This window comes from Schistocerca serialis, chromosome 5 (genome assembly GCF_023864345.2).
Source record: "Schistocerca serialis cubense isolate TAMUIC-IGC-003099 chromosome 5, iqSchSeri2.2, whole genome shotgun sequence".
Taxonomy (NCBI): domain Eukaryota; kingdom Metazoa; phylum Arthropoda; class Insecta; order Orthoptera; family Acrididae; genus Schistocerca; species Schistocerca serialis.
In genome coordinates, this window is record NC_064642.1 from 660,116,800 (window position 1) to 660,143,075 (window position 26,276).

Sequence of the window (26,276 nt, forward strand, 5' to 3'; positions counted from 1 at the left end):
CATGCCGTGCTGGATCCAAACGTCATCGTATCAATATCAGTCGAGATGACAGGAATCTTATCCGCATGGCTGTAACGGATCCCTCGTCTCGATCCCTGAGTCTACAGATGGGGACTGTGACAAGACAACAACCATCTGCACGAACAGTTCGACGACGTTTGCAACAGCATGGACTATCAGCTCGGAGACCATGGTTGCGGCTACCCTTGACGCTGCATCACAGACTGGAACGCCTGCGACGGTGTGCTCAACGACGAACCTGGCTGCACGAAAAGCAAAGCGTCATTTTTTTCAGATGAATCCAGGTTCTGTTTACAGCATCATGATGGTCGCATCCGTGTTTGGCGACATCGCGGTGAACGCACATTGGAAGCGTGTATTCGTCATCGCCATACTCGCGTTATCACTCGGTGTGATGGTATGGGGTACCATTGGTTACACGTCTTTGTCACCTCTTGTTCGCATTGACGGCACTTTAAACAGTGGACGTTACATTTCAGATGTATTACGACCCCTTCATTGGATCCCTGCGAAACCCTTCATTTCAGGATAATGCACGACCGCATGTTGAGGGTCCTACACGGGCCTTTCTGGATACAGAAAATGTTCGAGTGCTGACCTGGCCATCACATTCTCCAGATCTCTCACCAATTGAATACGTCTGGTCAATGGTGACCGAGCAACTGGCTCGTCACAATACGCCAGTCACTATTGTTATCGAACTGTGGTATCGTGTTGAAGCTGCGTGGGCAGCTGTACCTGTACACGCCATCCAAGCTCTGTTTGACTGAAGGCCCAGGCGTACTAAGGCCGTTATTACGGCCAGAGGTGGTTGTTCTGGGTACTTGTTTCTCAGGATCTATCCACCCGAACTGCGTGAAAATGTAATCACATGTCAGTTCTAGTATAATATAGTTGTCCAATAGAGGGTAAAAGATGAACATCAACAAAAGCAAAACGAGGATAATGGAATGCAGTCGAATTAATTCGGGTGATGCTGAGGGAATTAGATTAGGGAATGAGACACTTAAAGTAGTAAAGGAGTTTTGCTATTTGGGGAGCAAAATAACTGATGATGGTCGAAGTAGAGAGGATACAAAATGTAGACTGGCAATGGCAAGGAAAGCGTTTCTGAAGAAGAGAAATTTGTTAACATCGAGTACAGATTTAACTGTCAGGAAGTCGTTTCTGAAAGTATTTGTATGGAGCTTAGCCATGTATGGAAGTGAAACATGGACGATAACTAGTTTGGACAAGAAGAGAATAGAAGCTTTCGAAATGTGGTGCTACAGAAGAATGCTGAAGATTAGATGGGTAGATCATATAACTAATGAGGAGGTATTGAATAGGATTGGGGAGGAGAGAAGTTTGTGGCAAAACTTGACTAGAAGAAGGGATCGGTTGGTAGGACATGTTCTGAGGCATCAAGGTATCACCAATTTAGTATTTGAGGGCAGCGTGGTGGGTAAAAATCGTAGAGGGAGACCAAGAGATGAATACACTAAGCAGCTTCAGAAGGATGTAGATTTCAGTATGTACTGGGAGATGAAGAAGCTTGCACAGGTTAGAGTAGCATGGAGAGCTGCATCAAACCAGTCTCAGGACTGAAGACCACAACAACAAACAACATAGTTGTCCAATGAATACCCGTGTATCATCTGCATTTCTTTTTGGCGTAGCAATTTTAATGGCCAGTAGTGTATATAGTGCGTCACCATCGTTATAACGGATGCTACTTTGAACGTCTCTTCCGACGTGGATGCGATGCAGCTCTGTACTGTGTTCGGAACGATTTTGTCGTCGTTTCACGCACGCCGTCCATTTTCGGACCTTTTTGCCCGAATTTCACTGAGGAATCTGTTCCTGTAGTTCTTCGGTTTTCTCTATATTGGCCCTGTATACCGGAAAATATACAAACTTATTGCTTGTTCATTGTATAACCGTGTGTAGGAGAGACTTTAGTCTGTGATTGAACATGTTAGACATTGCCAATTAGGCGCGTATCATTCGCGCTCCGTGTCTCTGTTGCGCCAGTGGTGTGCAGCATTTCTGGAGCGATTTGCTGAAAGGCCGCTGTAGTCTGCCTCCATTGACTGGATGGACTGTGTGGTCTTGGTGCGCGTAGACTGTTCACCTGGTGTAGTCGCCCTCCTTCCCCTCCCCCCCCCCCCCCTACACACACACACACACACACACACACACACACACACACACACACAAATCAGTAGACATTAGATTTAGGCTGTTAGAGGACAGTGGGATAGGTCTACCACGATCACACCGGCCATCGTTGAATATCTGGTTTATTTACCATTCTGTGAGAGCCCGGTGCGGCGGAGCGTCGTCTTATTGACAGATAATGGTTTCCAGCATCCTATCTTGCTGTAAATGAGGGACTACCACCTACTGACGGCAGAAACAGTCTCCTCCCCGTGTAACAATGGGCTGAAGACTTTCCAATGGGTCACTCCGCACTGTACATTCACTTCAGGGCTGGCTCTTACTAGGTTCTGTGAGGCATGTGAATTCTCGGTTCAAAAAATTATGCAGTTATTCGTATTGTCTTGGTCACTCACATAAAATGTGACTTCGGCCGTGAAAATCCACCGAGTTAACAACTGATTGTAAGCTTGCTGCCTTTCACATAATTTCATATGGAATTGGACTCGAGCTGCGTAATTCAACTGCGTCAGTTTTTTCGTGCGCCGAATACGGCATGCTGGCCGGCGTGGCCGAGCGGTTCTAGGCGGTACAGTCTGGAAACGCGCGATCCCTATGGTCGCAGGTTCGAATCCTGCCTCGGGCATGGATGTGTGTGATGTCCTTAGGTTAGTTAGGTTTAAGTAGTTCTAAGTTCTAGGGGACTGATGACCTCAGAAGTTGAGTCCCATAGTGCTCAGAGCCATTTGAACCATTTTTCGAATACGGTATGGATACGCGATAGGGTACCATATGACACGTTGAGAGCGTTGTTGTGGCGTAACGACCATTTTCACGTAAGTGTCGAGACACAGTGAACGTGCGCTAACATCTTCCGCTGCCGCAGTGTGTTTCTGACTACTAAGTAAGCGCTGTTGGCTTGCCTCATTCTTTGTTAACTGCCATCATTATCATGTATATTACAGAAAATTTCTCAGAGGTATATACATTAGCTTCATGAGTATAACGTTACCTTTTTCTGACATCTCTAACGGACCGCACTATATTTTAGTAAATGGTAAACTATATTTTCTTGGGACCACAAAAAACGCTACGTTGCGGACTGTTTGATCACTTCTACTGATTCTTTAGTTGTAGGAAGTAGAGTTAAGCGAACTGGGTAAAGGCGCAACTACACAGTCTACGTTTGCCCACAAGGATGGGGATCGACTGTAGGATCAAGTTAAACTAAGCGTCTTATTACTATATCTATAGATTTTTCGAACATCTTCGGTGTTAGGTATTTTTCACAACCTTTCATGTGGATTGTTCTAGTTTAAATTCGAAACTCTCCCGCCCACTAAACACTTGCTTTTCAAAGGACAAGTAGTATGTACTCCCAATCTGATGCATGTGCAGGGATCGTAAGAGCATTCAAATGAAACTTATCTTAAAATTGTTATTTTTCTTTGGTTCCGCACAAGTAGCTATACGAAAAGAACAAACTCCATGAACTGACGTAACAACTGATACAATGACATGGAAACATGCCGAACAGTTGCATTTGCCACCTCTGTGACAACGCGTATCTGAGCATTATGAACAGTAAGAATACATTTTTACTTCTCATTTTCGTGAAATATGGACAGGTAACAGTATACCTTGAATCCGTCTACATGTACAAAATATAGGTGTGGGAACCCGAAGATAATCTATTAAACAACATTAACAGTAACTATCAGTTACTTGTCCTGATGTATTCTGTTGGGTGGCCATGCATTCGGAGAAGTTCTTACTTCCTCCAGCGGAAATACTACGTTGACTGCGAATGCAAAGTAGCAGCATAGTAACTGAGTAAGACTTTTCTGTAGTTTTCGAAATACATAGCATAAGTTATCCGTGAGTACGTCGTTAGATAATTTTACATAATCTGGCTTTTATACAAGCCAGGAACTGGAAAATATGGACAGCCGAAAGACGCCGTTCTGTGGTACCCAGAAAAAGGTCGTGTTTACGTTGAAATAAACTGTACATACATTAGCATGGGAAGCGAAGTTTGCGAAATTAATTCAAAGCTTAGAAACAGGGATTTTCAGATTTCAACGGTTAGCTGACAAAGTAAGCAAGAGATACTGATGCCACTAACGAGGCGGTCTCCGTACGAGCTTCTTTTCTGTATTTTCCTCACATCCAGCTTCCATAGAAGGCCTCCCTTATCGTCTGAAGAAACTTACATATGGTTGTCCTTGGTTGAAGTCCTTGCCTCTTACTATCTGCTAACGAAGTGGTGCATTTTTTTCTTTTTAAAAATTCTGCATTGCTGTGCCAGTTTTCCCATGCAATTAGTCGAACCAACGTAGATACCTCGGTGCTGTTGTGCCTCAGCTTCTTGATGTTTACGTTGCCGCAGTGCGCTGTTTGTTGATAAAACAGGCGCACCGTTTCTAGGTACAGGTCGAGCAGTGGGAGAGGGAAAAAGACGGGAGGTGATTGGCTGGACGGGGGGGGGGGGATGGGAAATTCGGTCAAGATGATTTCAGCCAGCAAGTAAAGTTCCTCATTCGCCGTAGCCTTAGTTTAAAGGCGGCCACATTTACCGTCCTCCGGGTCGGATGTCGCACTCAAATTATCCTCTGAACGTAGCGAGAACTGGTTGAAATACGAAGGAGAACGCTGCGAAATATTTATATACATATGTGCCACATGTCTGTTCTTTCGGACATGTTCGGATGAACAGATACCACATATACATAATTAAGGGGCTCCGGAACGCCCTATACTTGCAATGTTAAAATAACGCTTATAAATTACATCTTTCCTCACAAAGTATTTGAGGTAGGAAGTTGAACTTTTTACAGATTATTTATTGGAATATGGGCTACAACTTAACACAGGGATTTTACAAAATTTTAGTTCAGTTATTAAAGATGATTTTTTTTCAATTGTAATGAAAATTCACAACACTTTTTTTGCAATTTTTTATTTATATATTCAAAAATATACAGTTTTTTGAAAAAAGGCTGTGTTAAATTATGCAGAAGGTACTGTGTAACATTTACTGAAAGTTTGAAACAAATATGTTTGGAAGATCCTTAGAAAACATGTAATTAGTATGAGAAAATAAAAGTTTTGGGAATCTAGCGACAAAGATTGGATTAACTTTTTAGTGCATTCCAGGTCCATAAGATGGATTATCTTCATCTTCTGCAAACTCCTCCTCCAGCTTCCTCTTGTTCCTCCTGCTGTTTACTCTTGCTTGTATTTCTAGACTCTTTACAGCCCCGTCTGCAGCCCGAAGGCGTTCCTTGTCTAAAGCAAGCATCGCTCGTACCATGTTAGAACCTATCTTCATTCCCATATTTCTAAATACCTTGCACCTTACAATGTTGCCATCATTGAAAGTCGCAACAGCATCATACACACCAAAGTGAAGCGTTTCTATTCCAACAAATACAGTCTTGGGGATTCTCGACCATATAACACTATTTACACTTTCATTGGGGTTTTGAGTTTTTCCGTGAATACACTTTTTCAACAGTTCAGGTGCTGCCAAGTCTCTGAAAACAGGTTTTATCACCTCCATTATTGCATGAGGCAGACTATGCTTATGAGTGTACACTTCACCAGTTAGCAATCCTTTGTTATATTTACACCAACTGTCTTCTTCTTTGGGACACAAGCTATGTTGGGGATTTTCATCGGTTGAAGAAGTGTGAAAAAAAAAGAGCCCAGACAGCCTTCTTCATTTCGTCGACACTTTGTGTATTTTGCCTAATAGCCATTCCATAATAGTTCTGTATTTTGTCAATTACACTGTCAGTTAACCTTCCCTTCCCATCCAACCCTTTACCATCACTGAGTTTTTGTTTTTTGTACGAAGCTTTCAGTCGCCGAAGTCTTGTTCCCATTCGCTTCTGTACGTGTCCAATACACCCAAATTTCTGCAGTACAACATCATCACCATAGGGCTTCAGTCCTTGAACATGTTTGAAACTTTTAGAATCACCGTCACCAAGGTAATTAACATATCGCACTTTATCACACGCGTCAGAACGGTGGAATTTCAACAGAGACTCAAGAAACAGAATTAATTACGAATATTTTCGAGATAACGACAGAGTAAATAAACATGAAACAATCGACAATCACACCAGCGATATATATTGAACCATCACAGGTTAGCCACAACACATACTTTATCTCACATCACTAAAATGTACCTGATGAACACGGACGTTAATAATAACACCATTTGGCAGCAGTTTAACAGCGCCACAGTGGGTCACGCCCATGTAGAACACATTTTTAAAAAAAATTTAAAAATGGTTGTAGTCTTCGGAATTGAATAAATTATATATCTATTAAAAGGTAATAGTCTGCAGATTCAGGAAACGCAAAAAAGTAAAAATTGAACTTTTCATGATTTTGAGCCTTTCCGGAGCCCCTTAAGACGAGGACGGCCAATGATCTCTTCAGTCCCGAAGCACAACAGGCTTGTAGTCTTACTGGAATCGGCAAAATGCTGCGAGTAATGAGGTTAACGGACAATGGCACTACTTTAGAAGTGTGTGGATAAGTTGCGAATATGGGTCTCACGGTACGCGTGCTAGAATAGTCTGTGCAGTTGCGATACCGAAGTGGTTACATAATCTGCCTAGGATGCACGAGACCGGGGTTAGAGTGAAATTTTCAATTTCCCCAGCTGACTTACATCTTATACCAAAATCTAAATTGGGTCTGATTGTGAATTTATCTGAACACAATTAGGAGGCTTTAGCTGAACTTACATTCATTATCTGTTGTTTTTACTGGCAACTTGATTCCGCCGTAACACTTTTAGAATCATTCAGAGAAAGTCTAGGCTCGGTAATGTAAAAACACCCAGGTCATGCAGTGTTGGTTGGAGGTGACTTTACTGAGTACGGGCTAGGACATCTATGGATTCGGTGTAGGTAGTACCAATCTTTTCGACAGTTTTGTAATAGAGACAGGTATTAGCGATCACGCTATCAACAAAGCGACGATGGTTGCTGAAGTATATAAATTTAGGCCAGGAGAGTATTTATGCATAAAGATCTCAGAGAAATAATTATTAGAATGTCATTCAGACAATAAACAGACATCGTTTAGTTCCAGTACGACGGACGAACAGAAATTGTTGGCAAATGTTAAACCGGTCGTCAATCGCACTATGGAAACATATGTTTCCAGTAAGTGGATTAAGTATGGAAAAGACCCCCGGTGGTTTACTAAACACGTTCGACAGATGATGAGGGAACAGATTTCGTTGTACTGTAGAGTCAGATAAGAATGCACAAATGTCGGCAGGCAAACGTTAATAGAAGTTTATGCGTGCGTAAGACGCTCAATGCGCAAAGCATACAAGTTCCACTGTCATATCTTAGCGAAAGATCTTGCTGAGAATCTGATCAATTCTGGTCGTACGAAAAATCGCTGAAATCGCCTTCTATATAGTCACTCGTTGACCACCCTGGTGCAGCAACAGACTCCTTCATGAAGGACCTACGTAGAAATAGTCATCTTTGGCATGCGAAAGCAACTCAAAGAGTTGAAAAAAAACAGGGCGCCATACCCCGATGGAACCCCACTTCGGTTTTACAGGAAGTACTCTGTGGCATTGGCCCCGTACGTAGCTTGTTTTTTTCGCGAATGTTTCGACCAGTGCAAAGTCCCAAGCGACTGGAAAAAAGCGTTGATGCCTCCTGTATCCAAAAGGGCAAAACAACGGACCAACTACATTACAGACAAACGTCCTTAACATCGGTTTGCTGGATAATGCTTGAACACATTCTGATAACGAATATAAGAAATTTCCTCAACAGAAAAGCTAATTCCCACAAATCAGCACGGATTTAGGAAGCGTCACTCGTGCGGTACTAGCTTGCTTGTGTATCACAAGATATCCTATAAACTATGGGTAGAAGGTGTAATGGTTCTTCATTTACGCAACCATTACAGCACTCCAACCCCAGTTCTCGATACCAGTAATATCGTACTACTTTTCTGCGAAGTAACAGACATATTTTTGTGACAGTATTCACATTAGGTTTTATTAACGTATAGGTACTCCTATGTATCGATATATTACAGCAATTGGGTTCTTGTGTGTAATCATTTCTGTGAGACTGTCATAATCTTTGACTTACTTGTAACCGTTTTGGCACGAATGCACACAGAGCAGTCTTTGTTTCACTTTGCAGAAGTTAAGTTGTTATTTCGCTTTGTAAAATAACAGTCAAGTCTTGTGTTTGGTTAAAGTGGAAATTACATATATGAAGGTTGGTACAAAACTGTTTTCTTGATGATGTGACAATAAGAAGAAGTATATGTGAATTTAGAAGAAGTTTAATAAAAATGTGAATCGTGATCACCAAATAAATAATTATTTCTACCATACCATTGTTCTGATCTGGGATTGTTTGGTCATTAAGAATTTCCTGAAAAACGCATTTGTTAGGTCTTCAAATATTGCTAAAATACAGATCTGGGCCTTCTAGCAGTCAAAGTGGAATCACCCTAGAATCAACAAGATGAACCATAACAACTTCGACAAAATCTACGTGGGAATCCATTCAAGATATGTGCCATAATTAATGACTTTTTACAGTGACTTCATTATTTACATTCTGATGATACCATCCACAGTCAATAGCTTTGTTGCTGCAGGATAAAGCGAACACATGCTGAGTGAGCAACATTATTAATCTTATTTCTAACCTACTTTGCAAGTGGTGGTGTTGTTAGAAAGGTTAACAGGCAGATTCCATATTCCTAGATTTCCGTGACCCACTGCCGACTGCTGATGAAGGTCTGAGCACGCGAAATATGTTCCCAGACATGTTAGTGTCTCGATGACTTCTTAAGCAATAGTTCTATGTTCAACAGAGACAAGGGTGCCATCAGGAGTGCAACGCAGAATTGTGATGAGATCCCTCTTTTTCTTTATACACATAAATGATCTAGCGGCAATGGTAAACAGTAATTTACGGCTGTTTGCTGATGACGCTGCTATGCACGAGAAGGTGTCGTGCTTGAGAGACTGTAGGGTGACTTAGACAAAGTTTTTAGGTGGCGTGGTGAATAGCAGCTTGTTCCAAAACCAGAGAAATGAAAGGAAATTTAGGAGATACAATCCTTTAATGGACGAATACAGTACGAATAATGTGCTGCTTGACACAGTCACATAGATTAAATATCGATGCGTAACTTTGCGAAGCGATGTTAAATGGAGTGAGCACGTCTGGTAGATAATCAGGAAGAATCTTTTTGTGAGGGTGGAGGAGAATTTTGGTGAAGTATAACTCATCTATAGAGGAGACGACAGCAACTCTACTTTCGATTAGCGGTATCTTCTTCTGCTACTAATCCAGCAGCGGGAGAGTGCAGAAGCTGTTAAAAGGCTGGCATGCACAGGGGTTTCGTTGCACGCCGTTGCTTTATGCTGTTAAATAAGCGAATAACGATTATTCAGGTGGCCTGAGAGATCTGTTATGGAAGTAATGATACACAAGACAAAAGTAAATTGAGTAATGAAGTCGCGAATGAGGGCTATAATCCTTCTGGCTATTAATGTACGTTTAGCACTCGCTTGAATTATACTGTTGCTTTATTAAGAGAAAATTGCTTTGCTGTGAATGGGGTCCTACACATAATATACACAATGGTACAACCAGCATCTGAAAGGAGTACTTCTAACACAGCAGTTGCAAGCGAATAAACAGTTTACTACATCACGGTCGCTGTAAGTTGCACTACGTTCACAGTTCAAATTCTCAACTCGGAAGCTGACAAACCGAAGACTAACTTCCGAATAATGCTATAGGCATATTGCTACCCCGAAATCCAAACGCTTGCGGACCACAGACTGTTCCAGCCAACCTTACCAACACGGCTCCCTTTGGCAAAAAGATCGCGACTATCTGCCTTGCATCTCTGTCCAGCGTTCTGTCACGTGACACAATTCTGTAGTCAAATTATCACTCGTTTACAAATACTCTTCATGATATTCATATACGTCTACGAAACACATTACACAATTCTGAACACTATTGTTTCTATCGCACTCTATTATATTTGCTTCGCACAATTACTTTTATTTCAACATGTTGTACGAACGGGAATAGCAATCGCTCGTCAAAACAACTACTTTGTTCTTTCTTGCCCGTTTCGCATTACATTAATCAAATTCCTCTTCAGTTGTTAATACATATAGTTATTATTAAATAAACAAGAAAGTTAATATCAGTATAAATTACCCAGGCATAGGCTAATAACTTTATGCATTTGTGGATAACTCCGTTTTAGGTACGCAGTTTCACCTGTTTTGTTACACGGCGTATAGGACGATAGGGCAACTCGTTATTGAGTACTGCTCGAGTGTTCGGGGTCCCCACAAAGTCAGAGTAAAGGAAGACATCGAAGCTATTCAGAGCCGCGCTGATAGATTTGTTACCGATAGGTTCGATCACTGTAGATCGACTGTACTAAGGTCAACTTCGCGCATGGACCTCGAGATAAAATGTGAGATATGATGACTCGTACAGTGACTTCTCCTGTTCTGTGTGCGGGTGGAACACGAAAGGAAGTGACTAGTAGTGATACCCAGTACTGAAAATGGTGTTGATGATATCTTCATCCAGAAAAGGTGACAGACTAGCCCACGTTTGAGTCTTGGGAATCGACTCCCAATGGGGGATGAACATAAGGAAAAGACTGAATAACTAACGAAAGGATAACGTTCTATGAGTCGGGAGGGTTTGAACGTGGAAGGGAAGTAGGAAATTCTCAAAAGTGAAATGTCAAGTCTAAATATAGAAGAAGTGGGAGTAAATGAAGTGAAATAGAAAAGACAAGAATTTCTGATCAGATGAGTATAGGGTTATATCAACAGATGCAGAAAATGGTGTAACGGTAGTAGGATTTGTTGTGAATAGAAAGGTAGGGTAAAGAGTGAGTTACTGAGAATACAGACTATGAGAGTCTATGACATATAAATCGTGTTACCATACGATGCTATGAACTAATGAATTACCTCATATTATCGAAATTAGTGTCATCAGTTACTTAACAACTTTATCTCGGGTTGCATCTAACAGTTCCCACCTAATTCGACACTTTTCATAGTACATGTAAAATAATTTCATCCTACTTAAAGCATTTCGATTTGCTACATCGAAATAAAAGATGTTATGATAAGAAATGCCTCAGTAAAGTGTCAGAGTTTTCCATCAATTCTTTTAGATCACGTTTGTCGGTACTTCAATTTTTCTGAACAGGCTGTAGGAACAAAATGGTTTTCTTTAGATACTTAATTGATACATTAGGTTTTTTAATCTCCTGTAACAAGTAGCTAAGATATTTGCTTCACGTAGAGATCATACATATCATACACAAAACTATTGTCATCTAGTATTGTTTGGGAATTTTTAAAGCAGAATTCGGTTGACAGAGCACACCACGAGGCATCAAGTAAACGTAAGTTTGGTATGGAAGGCAGTGTGTGTATGTGCGGAGTAGGGATGGTAAAACTGGAAAGAATGGCGAATTCTTGATCACAGAAAGCAGGTTCGGATGGATCTAAGTTTCAGCAGTCACACAGAGGCAAAGTGTCTTGTACAGGATGGACTAGCTTGTACAGCTGCTTTATTGTTCAAACAGAAGATCACAACAACGTCATTTGAAATTATCGCACATCGGCAAAAGTATTAGTAAGACACCATAAAATAAAGTAGGGAATGTGTAAGGCTTCCCCAGATGTCGTATCCCCTTGCCGTGAGCACGACCCAGGCCACAACACGGCCCTGTGAGTTACGTTGTGCTGTCGTTGCAGGTGACGTCCGACGGCAACGAGACCATCTCCCGGCTGCAGCTGACGCCGGCGCCGGCTGACCACGACAAGATGCTCACCTGCCGCGCCGAGAACCCGCAGCTGCCGGCCGCCGTTGAGGAGGACTCCTGGCGCCTCAACATCTTCTGTGAGTCACCTCGCATTGTCTCTGCACTTTCCTCAACTAAATTTCGTTTCCCATGTGTTTAAATGAGGCAGTTTGTGCGAAATACAGATGTAAGGATCACTGTACCATTGCAAGGTGGGAATCAACAACGGCCTAAGTGACAAAAAAAGTATTTTTTTTTTTGTTAGACACGAAAAACCAAGTTAAGTGCCGCTGCCAATAACCTGAAATGTGAGCAGTAATCATTTCTAGTAGTGCATATAAGGGCCGAAAGATAACATTAGCGGTACGTGCCGGCCTATTTGGTGAGGCTAAAGCGGGCTAATTGCCGCAAAGCTTTGTAACTGTTTCCAGCGTGTGACAGAGATATTTCCCGTAGTGGAAAACGTAAGAGGTTGGATTAACTTGAAGTAACTAATAACCTTCTAAATTTATGCAGAACACGACACCTAACAATTCATTTGTGGCCACTAACTCCTGCATGAGAACTTTTTTGTTCTGAACAAACAGCCTATGCACATATTAACACAATGAAAATAAATATTTACAAATGTAATTGCATTCAAGTGAAAAAAATGCACCTAGTGTCGTCAAGATGAGAACAATGTTTAACGAACTTGAAAACTGGAGATTTTCAAGCGGGGACTACCACTGACATAATAAAGAACTATGTTTTACCGTTACACCAACGCAAAAGTTGCTTGTCACTTGAATCGAAAAGGGATTCGTAACAGACAATGCTGTACTTGAATGTAGCTAAAAGAACATTGTTTGAACACTTAATCACTTAAAATTGCTTTGTGGTGTACAAAATTAAAAGAAGGATGAAAAATAATTTAATCGCAGGAAAGTGTATCTGTAAAACATGTCTGTAAAATGTTTATTATTAACGAAAGTGATTAATGCTTGAAATTTCTTTCACTGGTGCTTACCTCGTTTTTGTCGATACCTGTACGGCATTTAGCTCATTATGCATTTTCCAGAATAAAACATTCATGTCACTGATAAAAAGAAGAGAGCGTAAAAAACTAAAATTAAAAAAAATATTGTTGAGGGTTTTTTTCTTAAAACAATTTTGGTAAAAAATCTGAATATCTCGGAATCAGTCTTTTGGCACTTAGCCCGTTATTGATATCCACTCTACAATTACGTCTACATATGAATACACTGCTCTGCAAAACTTAAGGACAAAATATATAAAGTATTGTAACACATTAATAACACTGATAATTGATATCCTCTCACACTGAATTTTATTCCCACTGTTGAACGTTTCTTTTATTTCCACGATTGCTTGTTCGATGTATAGATTGAACAATAGAGGCGAGAGACTGCGCCCTTCTCTTACTTCCGTTTTAATCCTTGCACGCCGTACTTTGTCTTCCAATTACACTGGCCCCTCTTGACTCTTGTACAGCCTCTTCTATTTTCCTCACTATGCAAAATACCCTCGCTGTACTAAACAAATTTAAAAGTTTCTCATTTTATCCAAGATTCCGTAGAAAGTGACGTATAGTATAGCTGGCCATACGTTCACATTCGAAACTGACCTAGTTGAACTAATCCTTTCATGGTTTATCTTGACAGGTCAGCGGGTAAGATTTCCTTTAACCGCTTTTCTATCAGTCACTTGTAGATGTTATCCCTGAAGAAGTTCTCGTTGTGCGTTGTGTTTGTCAGAAGATCTAAGCTGCCTATCTCTGATTATAAGTGAACATACAGATACCCAGTTTCCTTGAAATAAGTCCATGAATGATATAACGAAGCGTTTTTTTTCAAACATAAAAAATTAGTAACAAAGAAGTTCTGAGTTTCACATCAGAACGCTTTTGGTTTCCCTCCGCATTCATTGCCAAACAAGAGTGACTCTCAAGGCTTGCAGGCTTGCTTATTTCATCCCACTCCTGAAATTTCTCTAACTGTTTCGTCAACTTTCTGCATCAAATTATCAGTAATGACTGAAGGTTGCCCACTCTGTTCCTATCATGCACATTTGCACAGCCATCTTTAAACGCTCTCGCCCATTTCCGGATCATCCCATACGTCATATTGGTTTCGTCGTGCACTTCACTAATGTGACGATGGATTTCAGCCGCTTCACGCTTTTAGCGCTAAGGAAATGAATCGCAGAGCGTATTTCACAGTCAGTGGGATTCCCGATTGGAGGGGGTATTTCAGATACTCACTCAAAACGCAAACACGGTGGATATTGCTGGGAATGATGTAGAAAAGTAGATTAAAGTACTGCTAATAAAAGTATACTTTTTTATTTCAGAATGGTACTTACTTAAAAAAAACCACGACTCGTATTTCATAAGAAAGCAGGAAATGTTATAAAACTTTCTTAGAATATATGTTTATAAACATCATTTGACAGTACTACTGTTTCGAGTTTCTGTATACAAACACCCTGTACAATGGCGAGTCCCTGGTTATATCATCTTAGCATTCCTCTGCTTGTTGGTATTCACATCTGAACGTCATCCTCTGAGAGGCCGTTAGAACCGGACGTATGTCCACTCAGTTTAAATGTCACATCAGTAGTTGTCTTCCACCTGCTTCCTTACCTAAAACGTCATTCAACTTCGGCGACCTCGTGTATATTGACAAACATTTGATAAAATAAACTATGCACCATTTCTTTACATTAATTGTCTCTTCCGTATGTCTGTCCTTTCTACAGTACACATTCAAACCCATTTAATATTTGGTTCCTTAATCACCCTCCATTTATTCTTAAAGGAAGTGCTTCTTTCTGTACCGGGTATTCCTGCTGGTCATAGCGAAACTGGTTTTCCCTAATTACAGAGGTTTTTTTTCTTTTTAACGTGATCCACATTACATATGCCTTTTACTGACTGGGATTCAGGATGTCACACTTTTACTGGATTTTAATTAGATACTGTGCTCATAATATACTTCTTTTCAAAATTCTCGTAATATATCTTTACTTTGACCTTAAAACTGAAAGATTTTCCTTCATTTTTCATCAAATGTTTACTGTTCGAACACACTTTCTCGCATTCCAAAATCAGTTCTTTAAACCTCCTTTTACAGGTCTGTAGGTTACTTCTACCTTGTCAGTAATATTGTATGGCTTTTCATCACTTATGTGGACACACAGCGAAATTCGAAGAGACAAAAATCCTGACGGCCACAAGTGCCTACTGGGACAGTATCTACAAGGAGACTGTTGTGGACTGACAAGACAGCCAGTCCACAGTGACGGGTAACCGAAAGGCACGCGCTTAAACTCACGCAGGATGGCGTGAGGTCTGAAACAGGATACGTAATGAATGCTATAAAGAAAAGTACGTAGCTTCTGGAATACTTAACTTAATCCATCATTTGTATACATCGTTCTTGATGCGACATGCTTCATACGATAACTATCAATTGCTATGGCGCCTTGCTAGGTCGTAGCCATTGACTTAGCTGAAGGCTATTCTAACTATCTTCTCTGCAAATAAACGAGGCTTCGTCAGTGTTGCATCGCTAGCTAAGTCGTCCGTACAACTGGGGCGAGTGCTAGTAAGTCTCTCGAGACCTGCCGTGTGGTGGCGCTCGGTCTGCTATCACTGAAAGTGGCGACACGCGGGTCCGACATGTACTAATGGACCGCGGCCGATTTAAAGCTGCCACCTAGCAAGTGTGGTGTCTGGCGGTGACACCACAGAGACTATAGAAATTCGCGTAACAGATAACCTCATTAACAGGGACACCGGGTTTCAACTTAGCAAGGCCTGGAAACCATTATTAAACACCATCAAGGAGCTACGGCGCCAGCGGACGCGAGATCCTTCCGCCACGGCGGACGGAGATGAACTGCGCCTACCACCGGACGTGGCTGCATCTACCCCCACCCATCCCACCACGCGGCGCCCCGCCGGCCGCCCGCGCGGGGGTACGACTCGGGACCCAGCGGGCATAAATGCCACGGACACAGCGCAGACAGATCATTCCATCAGCACCACCTGATGATGGCGGAACGGTTATTCGCCGAAATATCGTGGAACTTCGACGATCGGGTGGACACCCGATAACCTTGGATACCAGAATTACTCTCTACTACACACCAACAAGAAAGCGAGTACATTAGTAGGTTGTTTAAGATAATTTACGCAATTTCTGCCAAACGGCTAAACAGACAAACAACAGAGCTGGTTAGTAAAAACATAGTAAAGTAAGTCATTTATATGTCACGTTTGGTTCTAAATTGCTCCAAGTGTCCCTGAGTTATGTTTTTATGTTCCCTCCTGTCACCCTTAACCTCAGTTGTACGGGTTCTAGGGAGCTATATTTCCACAGTAACTTTTTCTCAGGTTGCAGCTGATATGTGTTTTCACCTACGTAGAAACCGCTTCAGGCCTTACTCAGGTGCACATATAAATCGAATAGTTGTTGCACATGACTTCTGCAACAGGTAATTAGGCACTTTGCTCCGGTGGGGGCTTTGACATTATCTGTCAAGCAGTCATCGTAGACAAACTCCAATTGGACAGGCGGTCTTCTGTGTTATGCTTCTTTGTTAAACTGTTTTCAACCCCACCTCTTCTTTATTACACAATCACCCTGTTCTGAGCTATTTTTAAATAACAAGTATCTAGGTCACGGGAAAGTTAATTTAAAATCAGCTGTAAATTTTGTACCGAACAGATAGGTAGTGAAGAAAGTGACATACAAGAGACGTTTTAAAGTAAATCTGGTATCTTACGTTAGTTTAATTACTAGAATGATAATGTCACTTTGTTCTGTAATTGCTCTAAATTTATTTTCCGAGTAACACAACGTAACTAACAGTGCACTAATAGGTAATATTTTTATTTATGTGATGTGTCAATGAAGATGTACAATGAAGGCAAAGAATAAATATAAATGTTATCTTTAAGTGGTCGCCGCTAGTAGACCAGGTAAACTCCGAGGTGAGGAATTCTTCAGTGCCCTGAAACCTGAATCGGCGCAGTTTGTGTTTCGCTCCCAGTATCTTCTGTCTACAGTGACTGTGGCGTCTGGCGTACTGCCATTCCGCGGCCTTCTGCGGGAGCCAAAATAAACCCCGGCGCACGCAGCGGCACTAAGCGGAACTTTTGGTAAATAGACAGAAGTCGCGGCGCGGTGCGCAGGATGTCCCGACTTAGAGCCGTGTATAAGCAAAGAACGACACAAAGCCCTGCAAAGAGGTCTGAAGTGAGAGAGGTCTCCGGCGCGGAGAAGCCGGCGGAACAAAGGCGCGACGGGTCTCCCGCCTGGAACAAATGCCGGCCGCCGGAAGCTCCTCCCCACCACTCTCCTGCAGGCAGCAGCACTGTCGCGGAACAGCCCGCGGGGAAGTCCCGCGCTCGTAGCTGTTGATTCTTCCTTACGTGGCGAGTCGTTTAGCGTGTTCAGCTGGTGCTCACGTAAGCTCCCAACCAACCGAGCATCGACTTTCGTAATTAAAGTAACTCAAATTGTATTGCTTGAGGTATTTATGAAAATAACTGTGTCTGTGTTCAGCACTGTTTATTCTTTGAACGACAATATTTTAATCCTTTTCCGGTGCCAACAATTGCAGTTTCAGCCATAATGTCATTTTAAGTGGAAATTACATGTCGAAACACAGAGAAAAGTTTAACCAACGAGAAAGAGAGAGAAGGCTCATATTGTTAGAATAATTATCGAGAACAGTATCCAGACTGATCTCCAAGTCTATTTGCCATGAAAAATTAACTACGAATTCTATATGTTAACTCCAAAAATATGTTAAGAATACAAAACATAGGAGACACAAAAGCAGTAGAAATTTTTTTTCAAAATATAATTTGGAGGTAGCTCTTGAAAAACTCATAACTCCACCTAATTGTGAAAACCTCTTAAGTCCATTAACCAGTAACACCATTATCAGATATTTGAAAGTGAATGAATTTCTCTTGTCTGTCAATAGTCAATAACTACACTTCTGATATATATAGTGCATTTAAAATTAGTGGCAACTTTTGACATTTGGCTGACCGGAGAGAGATGTGACGCTATTGCCCAGGTAACACCAACGGCGAGCTGGCTTCCCTACCAGGCCGCCAGAGGTTCGGCTGGTAAAGCATCCCTGTTGCCACATTATGAATAAACAGTACCACGTGGTGTTACGCATTAGATGCATCAAAGTTCGTCAGCTCTCTTAAAGTAGTGTTTTCAGGCGTTGAAGTGTTCTGTGATCGTCAGATATTGCGAACAAGTGTTTTGTATTGGTGTCCCATTAATAACAACAGCGCAGTACCTTTGAATGCAAGTTCCTCGGAATTCGACAATACTTAAGGGCAAAACGCCATAGCACTCCGTTGTGATGCATAAAGCTCCAACAATGCTGTGGAGGAAAGCGGATGTTTTTGCTCTCGATACAAAGAAAGTTTCCATGAGGTAAGGTTGAACCTTCTTAAGGCGCAGTTAATGGAACCTGTAGTGCTGTGCAAGCCAAAACTTCACGCTACCAGGTCAACGAACTGGCTAATGGCAGTTAATGGAACCTGTAGTGTTGTGCATGCCAAAACTTCACGCTACCTGGTCAACAAAGCGGCTAATGGCAAAGGAAATAGTTTAGGTTTCCTCCGACGAAAGGAGCCACTGTAAATGTTACATGACAGGACTGATCTTGAGTTGTCAGCCATAATAAGAAGGTAGTTGCGGAAACATTGATTCATGAAGGACATATTCCTCAAAACGAGGAATATGTAATTTCTCTTGTTTCCATGTTAAAATCTGATTCTTATTGTTGTCAAAACACATCAGAGTTTGAAATATTCGTGCTACTAACATTATAATTCAGTTTAAATTACGTCAGAATCCTCAAATGCGTAATATTAAACTAACAACTGACTGCAACCCAGGTCAATAGTTTATAAAAAAAGTCCATTGGCGGTATAAAAATAAACTTGTAACTTCTTCACTAACATTGTTACAAAACACACTGAAGTTCTCGTTTCACCAGCTATCGATGGTCGTCAACTGTTACATTATTTCACAGAAAAAATTTGCAGTCACATGAATATCGCGGTAGATATGGAAATTTTGCATATTAATCATATGGTAAAACTCTATCGTCTTTGCGCGCTGTCATTTGCCAAAATACATGCATTACATTTTCTCGAGATAGGAAACAGACGGCGATATCCTTCCAAGTCAAAAGAATAATTCAATATATAATCTACATTTAAAGCCGGCCGCGGTGGCCGTGCGGTTCTAGGCGCTGCAGTCCGGAACCGCGGGACTGCTACGGTCGCAGGTTTGAATCCTGCCTCGGGCATGGATGTGTGTGCTGTCCTTAGGTTAGTTAGGTTTAAGTTGTTCTAAGTTCTAATGGACTGATGACCTCAGATGTTAAGCCCCATAGTGCTCCGAGCCATTTGAACCAATCTACATTTAATACACAGAAACACGTAACCTAACACGCACCAAACACAAACTCATATCGTTACCTATATTTCACGGCAAGCTACGAATTTTTGGCAGTAGTTTACCTACTAACGAAATATCACAATAACTATGATCATTGACGAAACGATAGGTGGTTCATCATGAAGCTGACAAACTGAACTACAAGCTGTCCGAGAAGGGCAGTTTATTACCGAACATTTTCTTTAAATCGTTTGTGAAAGATCGCTGATCGACCGACTTGCTCTTCACACAGTCAAACGCCGCTCCGAATAGGCCTGGCATTATACTGTGGTCATCTGCTGACGCGTCCAGCAAACGGTGGCAACTACGCTACCCTCCACTCGCTGCGTACTGAACTGTCAAAAGCAGCAACTTGATTTAAACGTACTATAGTTACGCATATAGCATCACTATCTGTATCACTTTATACATTTTTAAGAAACCGTCTTTACTTCTCCTGTAAATTTAACAAAATGGAGTTACGAGTTTTTCATCGCCTACCATCGAAATGTTAAATTTAGAAAGATTCCAAAGCAAAAGAGGTGAGAGAATATTTACGAAATTTGGAGAAAGCGAATGATACGTAGTGGATACATATTTGAATGTGAGTCGAGTAACCTGCAACGGAGATCAAGTTTAAACACCCAAATAGTCACTTGCAAGCATTAATCAATATTTCTTGAGATTAATTATGTGGAATATGCCTGAAATTTTATATATACTACACGATGCGTAAATTTGTTCAGTCTGCTTACGCGCTAAGATTTCCGCTTATGAAAGGCCCTGAATGAGGTATTGCAGTGGTAGCGCTTATAAATAAGTCCAACAACGAAATGAGAAAATATTTTCCATCAAATCATATTACACGACGGTGAACCCACGACGGAAAATGGGATTCAGTAGCACCCAGTTGCGAAGACTTATGTAAAGAAGTGAAACAAGCTGCGAAGGAATGAAGACAAACTGATAAACGAACTGAATTAATAATGACTGCAGAAGAGCACCTTCCCATATTTCTTGCATATAAAGAAACTTTATTCATTTCAAAGGTACTGAATTTGTAGATGTTCTACCTCACGTCAGTCATGAAGTCTACGTAGAAACTACTCTCTCTGAAACACAAACAGCACAAGATAGAGAGCAAACATTCTACACATCCGCTTTTGTAGCCAACCAGTCGCAATGTTATGTCATTCTAAGTCTGACTGAACAAATATTTGGAATTTGGTGTTGGTACAATATTTTACGGAAGCCATTTGAAGAACAAACGGTTAATTTTTTTCTGTCGCAGTGTCATTTCCTATACGTGATTGTGTTACAGGATATAACCGCTTCATCAAATAATTAATATATGCCATGGATATTATGTCACTGTGTTGTACGTCTAATAAAGTCCTTATATAAACAAGCGTAGATCACATTAGCACTGAAATTTGTTCACTAATAAAAATTATATTAAGGACTTATGTATTAAAGACGGTATTGTATAACCTCACCCTATTTTTCCCCTGTTTGGCAGTCATGATGGCCCATACTCTCATGTGCCTGTTAATCTTGTCTGCTACCTCTCCTTCAACTTACAATGAAGCTCAAATAATTCGTTAAACCCATTGGCGCCGGCCGGGGTGGCGGAGTGGTTTTAGGCGCTACAGTCTGGACCCGCGCGACCGCTACCGTCGAAGGTTCGAATCCTACCTCGGGCATGGATGTGTGTGATGTCCTTAGGTTAGTTAGGTTATGTAGTTCTAAGTTCTAGGGAACTGATGACCTCAGAAGTTAAGTCCCATAGTGCTCAGAGCCATTTGAACCATTTTTTTCAAACACATTGGCAAAACACACATACTGTTCTGTTGATATCCTAACTAATAGATACTGACATGTTTGTTTTCTTAAAAGAAAATGAAGTAATGTTTATGGTGATAATTTGGTTAATTGAAAAGGTTCTTTTTGATTCCTTGTGCCACACTGACACGATAATTCACAATGTCGCAACCGCTTCTACCAGCCGGTTGTTGTATTCAGACTATCAACAGACACAAAGAGGAGACGAAGAATCGCTACACAAATTGTAAAACCAGCGAACTAATCAATGGTTAAAAAGAATATAACCATATCCAAACGTACGTTATGCAAACGGTTTTCGTTTCGTTTTAATTACTGAAGATGACAGTTGACAGATTTCGAGATTTTGTAGGGGAAGTGAAATTCTATCTTTGTCTAACCATAGGTGTCTATATCTGTGAAGGTAATTATTGCTTCTGCAGATTTTACAGTTATTTTCTTTAGAATAATGTGAGATGATTGTTTATACAATGTGTAAAGGTTTTTAAACAATTTTTAACATTTTACGTTTATAAGAATGGCAAGATGGATACTGGTGTGGAGAATGACTCATAGGCACAAGAACCTATCCAGTAATTTCCTTGTTTGGAATATAATCATACATATAAAGTTGTAATAATTTATAGAAATTCATTTGTATTATTAATATGTGTTGCAATAGTTCACTACCCGATTTACAACGCATTGCTTTCTCTCTCTTCTTCACAGATGTTCCTCAGACTGAGCTTCGCTTAGGAGCAAACCTGAATCCTAACGACATCGAGGAAGGGGACGATGTGTACTTCGAATGCGAAGTCAACGCCAATCCCAGTGCCTACAAAGTGATGTGGAAGCACAACGTAAGTACATTTCTGTTTATTTTTAGACATCTTCATTTTCAAGCATCTTCTAACCAAACTGCGTGTCTATGGAGTATCACCTCAGTTGTGCGACTGGGTTGGTGATTTCCGGTCAGAAAAGTCACACTTCGTTGTCATAGACGGAAAGTCATCGAGTTAAACAGAAATATCATCTGGCGTTCTCCAAGGAAGTGTTATAGGCCCTCTATTGTTCCTGATCTATGTTAACGACATAGGAGTCAGTTTGCATAGTCCTCTTAGATTATTTGCGGATGATGCTGTCATTTACCGTCTTGTATAGTCATCTGATGACCAAAACGATTTCCAAAATGATTTAGATAAGATATCTGTATGATTCGAAAACTGGCAATCGACCCTGAATAAGGAAAGGTGTGAAGTTATTTACATGAGCACTAAAAGAAATTAGCTAAATTTCGAGTACGCGATAAGTCACACGAATCTGAGGGCTGTAAATTCAACTAAATAATTAGGGATTACAATTACAAATAACCTAAATTGGAACGATCACATACGCAATATTATGGGTAGAGCAAACGAAAGACTGCGATTGATTGGAAGAACACTTAGAAGGTGCAACAGGTCTACTAAAGAGACTGCATACATTACACTTGTCCACTCTATTCTGGAGAATAGCTCTGCGGTGTGGGATCTGAATCAGGTGGGCCTGTCAGATGATATCTAAAAAGTTAAGAGAAGGGTGGCTCGTTTTATACACTCCTGAAAATTGAAATAAGAACACCGTGAATTCATTGTCCCAGGAAGGGGAAACTTTATTGACACATTCCTGGGGTCAGATACATCACATGATCACACTGACAGAACCACAGGCACATAGACACAGGCAACAGAGCATGCACAATGTCGGCACTAGTACAGTGTATATCCACCTTTCGCAGCAATGCAGGCTGCTATTCTCCCATGGAGACGATCGTAGAGATGCTGGATGTAGTCCTGTGGAACGGCTTGCCATGCCATTTCCACCTGGCGCCTCAGTTGGACCAGCGTTCGTGCTGGACGTGCAGACCGCGTGAGACGACGCTTCATCCACTCCCAAACATGCTCAATGGGGGACAGATCCGGAGATCTTGCTGGCCAGGGTAGTTGACTTACACGTTCTAGAGCACGTTGGGTGGCACGGGATACATGCGGACGTGCATTGTCCTGTTGGAACAGCAAGTTCCCTTGCCGGTCTAGGAATGGTACAACGATGGGTTCGATGACGGTTTGATGTACCGTGCACTATTCAGTGTCCCCTCGACGATCACCAGTGATGTATGGCCAGTGTAGGAGATCGCTCCCCACACCATGATGCCGGGTGTTGGCCCTGTGTGCCTCGGTCGTATGCAGTCCTGATTGTGGCGCTCACCTGCACGGCGCCAAACACGCATACGACCATCATTGGCACCAAGGCAGAAGCGACTCTCATCGCTGAAGACGACACGTCTCCATTCGTCCCTCCATTCACGCCTGTCGCGACACCACTGGAGGCGGGCTGCACGATGTTGGGGCATGAGCGGAAGACGGCCTAGCGGTGTGCGGGACCGTAGCCCAGCTTCATGGAGACGGTTGCGAATGGTCCTCGCCGATACCCCAGGAGCAACAGTGTCCCTAATTTGCTGGGAAGTGGCGGTGCGGTCCCCTACGGCACTGCGTAGGATCCTACGGTCTTGGCGTGCATCCGTGCGTCGCTGCGGTCCGGTCCCAGGTCGACGGGCACGTGCACCTTCCGCCGACCACTGGCGACAACATCGATGTACTGTGGAGACCTCACGCCCCACGTGTTGAGCAATTCGGCGGTGCGTCCACCCGGCCTCCCGCATGCCTACTATACGCCCTCGCTCAAAGTCCGTCAACTGCACATACGGTTCACGTCCACGCTGTCGCGGCATGCTACCAGTGTTAAAGACTGCGATGGAGCTCCGTATGCCACGGCAAACTGGCTGACACTGACGGCGGCGGTGCACAAATGCTGCGCAGCTAGCGCCATTCGACGGCCAACACCGCGGTTCCTGGTGTGTCCGCTGTGCCGTGCGTGTGATCATTGCTTGAACAGCCCACTCGCAGTGTCCGGAGCAAGTATGGTGGGTCTGACACACCGGTGTCAATGTGTTCTTTTTTCCATTTCCAGGAGTGTATTATCGCAAAATAGGGGAGATAGTGCCACATACAAGTTACGTGAACTGGAGTGACAATCAGTAAAACAAAATCGTTTTTCGTTGCGACGGGTATCTTCTCTTGAAATTCCAATCCCCAGTTTTCTCCTCCGACTTCGGAAACATTCTGTTGCCACCCACCTACATAGGGAGAAATGATCATCGCGATAAAATAAGAGAAATCACGGCTCGCACAGAAAAATTTAAGAGCTCGTTTTTTCCGCGCGTCGTTAGAGAGTGGAATGGTAGAGAGACAGCTTGAAGGTGGTTCATTGAATTCTTTTCCAGGCACTTAATTGTGAATACCAGAGTAATCATGTAGATGTAGATAAATGTTTGGCACATGGTCTGTGGTGAGGTGATATGCTGGTGCCCTGTTGGGCACCAATCATGTTGGAAACTTTCTGTTTTTTTTTTAGTCTTTTAATAATTGATGGACACGAGGCAGCAACGATGGGACATATCAGGGACATAATGCGCAAAGGGAAAAACGGTTAATTGGAAGCCTCACACAACTAAAAACAATCACGTCAATAATTTATATTTTGAAGTATACTTTTGAGATCATTTCCAATTGTCCATTTGTCTTTCTTCTGTGCCACCTTCGACACGATACTTCATTCATTCTTAAACTAGTGGTCTGCAGTACTGTGTTATTCCGCCATTGGTGGAGGCTGTTACTTTCCGTCAAAGCTTCGTACTTGCTCCTAGTATATCGATGCGTCTCTCCCGCTACGGCAGTTGATTAGACTACACCTTGATGTATAAAAATATCATTGACAATTTCTGTTTGCTCGTAGGCATCATATACACTGAAGAGCCAAAGAAACTGGTACACATTGCTAATACCGTGTAGGGCATCTGCAAACACGCAGAAGTGCCGCAGCACGACGTGACATGACTAATGTCTGAAGTACTGCTGGAGGGAACTGACACCATGAATCCTGCAGGGATGTCCTTAAATCCGTAAGAGTACGAAAGGATGAAGATATCTTCTGAACAGCACGTTGCAATGCACCCCAGATATACTCAATAATGTTCAGGTCTGGCGAGTTTGGTGACCAGCGGAAGTGTTTAAACTCAGAAGAGTGTTCCTGGAGCCACCATGTAGCAATCCTAGACTTTCTGGGCATGGCATTGTCCTGCTGGAACTGCCCAAATCCGTCGGAATGCTCAATGGACTTCAATGGATGCAGGTCGTCAGACAGGATGCTTACGTACGGTTCCGAAAGACCATATTGATAATGATCCCTTTAATGCTTCTCACGCTGGCACTTGTTGATGCTCCAGCATTCAAATATGTAGCAGTTTGCGGAAGGGCTGCAGTTCTGCCACGCTGAACGATTCTCTTCAGTCGTCGTTGGTCCCGTTCTTGCAGCATCTTTTTCCGGCCGCAGCAATATCGGATATATGGTGATTTACAGGATTCCTGATATTCACTTTTGAAACGGTCGTACTAGAAAATCCCCCCTTCATTGCTACCTCGGAGATGCTGTGCCCCATCGCTCGTGCGCCGACTGTAACACCACGTTCAAACTCAATTAAATCTTGGTAACCTGGAAATGTACAACCGGTACCCGATCTAACAAATGCACTGGACACTTGCTGTCCCTCATAGGCGTTGCCGACGGCAGCGGCGTATTTTGCCTTTTTACATATCTCTAAATTTGAATACACCTTCCCATACCAGTTTCCTTGGCGCTTCAGTGTACGAGGGCAGTTCAATAAGTAATGCAACACATTTTTTTTTCTGAAACAGGGGTTGTTTTATTCAGCATTAAAATACACCAGGTTATTCCCCAATCTTTTAGCTACACAACACTATTTTTCAACGTAATCTCCATTCAATGCTACGGTCTTACGCCACCTTGAAATGAGGGCATGTATGCCTGCACGGTACC

The 26,276-nt window shown here is 42.1% G+C and overlaps 1 protein-coding gene across 1 annotated transcript in view; it reads left to right on the plus strand.

Annotated features, from left to right (window-relative positions):
* LOC126482161 (nephrin-like) overlaps positions 1 to 26,276 on the plus strand; it is a 668,749-nt gene that overhangs the window by 488,487 nt on the left and 153,986 nt on the right. Inside the window, exons 9-10 of the mRNA XM_050106138.1 lie at positions 11,990 to 12,134; positions 22,071 to 22,201. Coding sequence (XP_049962095.1) covers positions 11,990 to 12,134; positions 22,071 to 22,201 — 276 coding nt within the window. The remainder of the gene's footprint in view (positions 1 to 11,989; positions 12,135 to 22,070; positions 22,202 to 26,276) is intronic.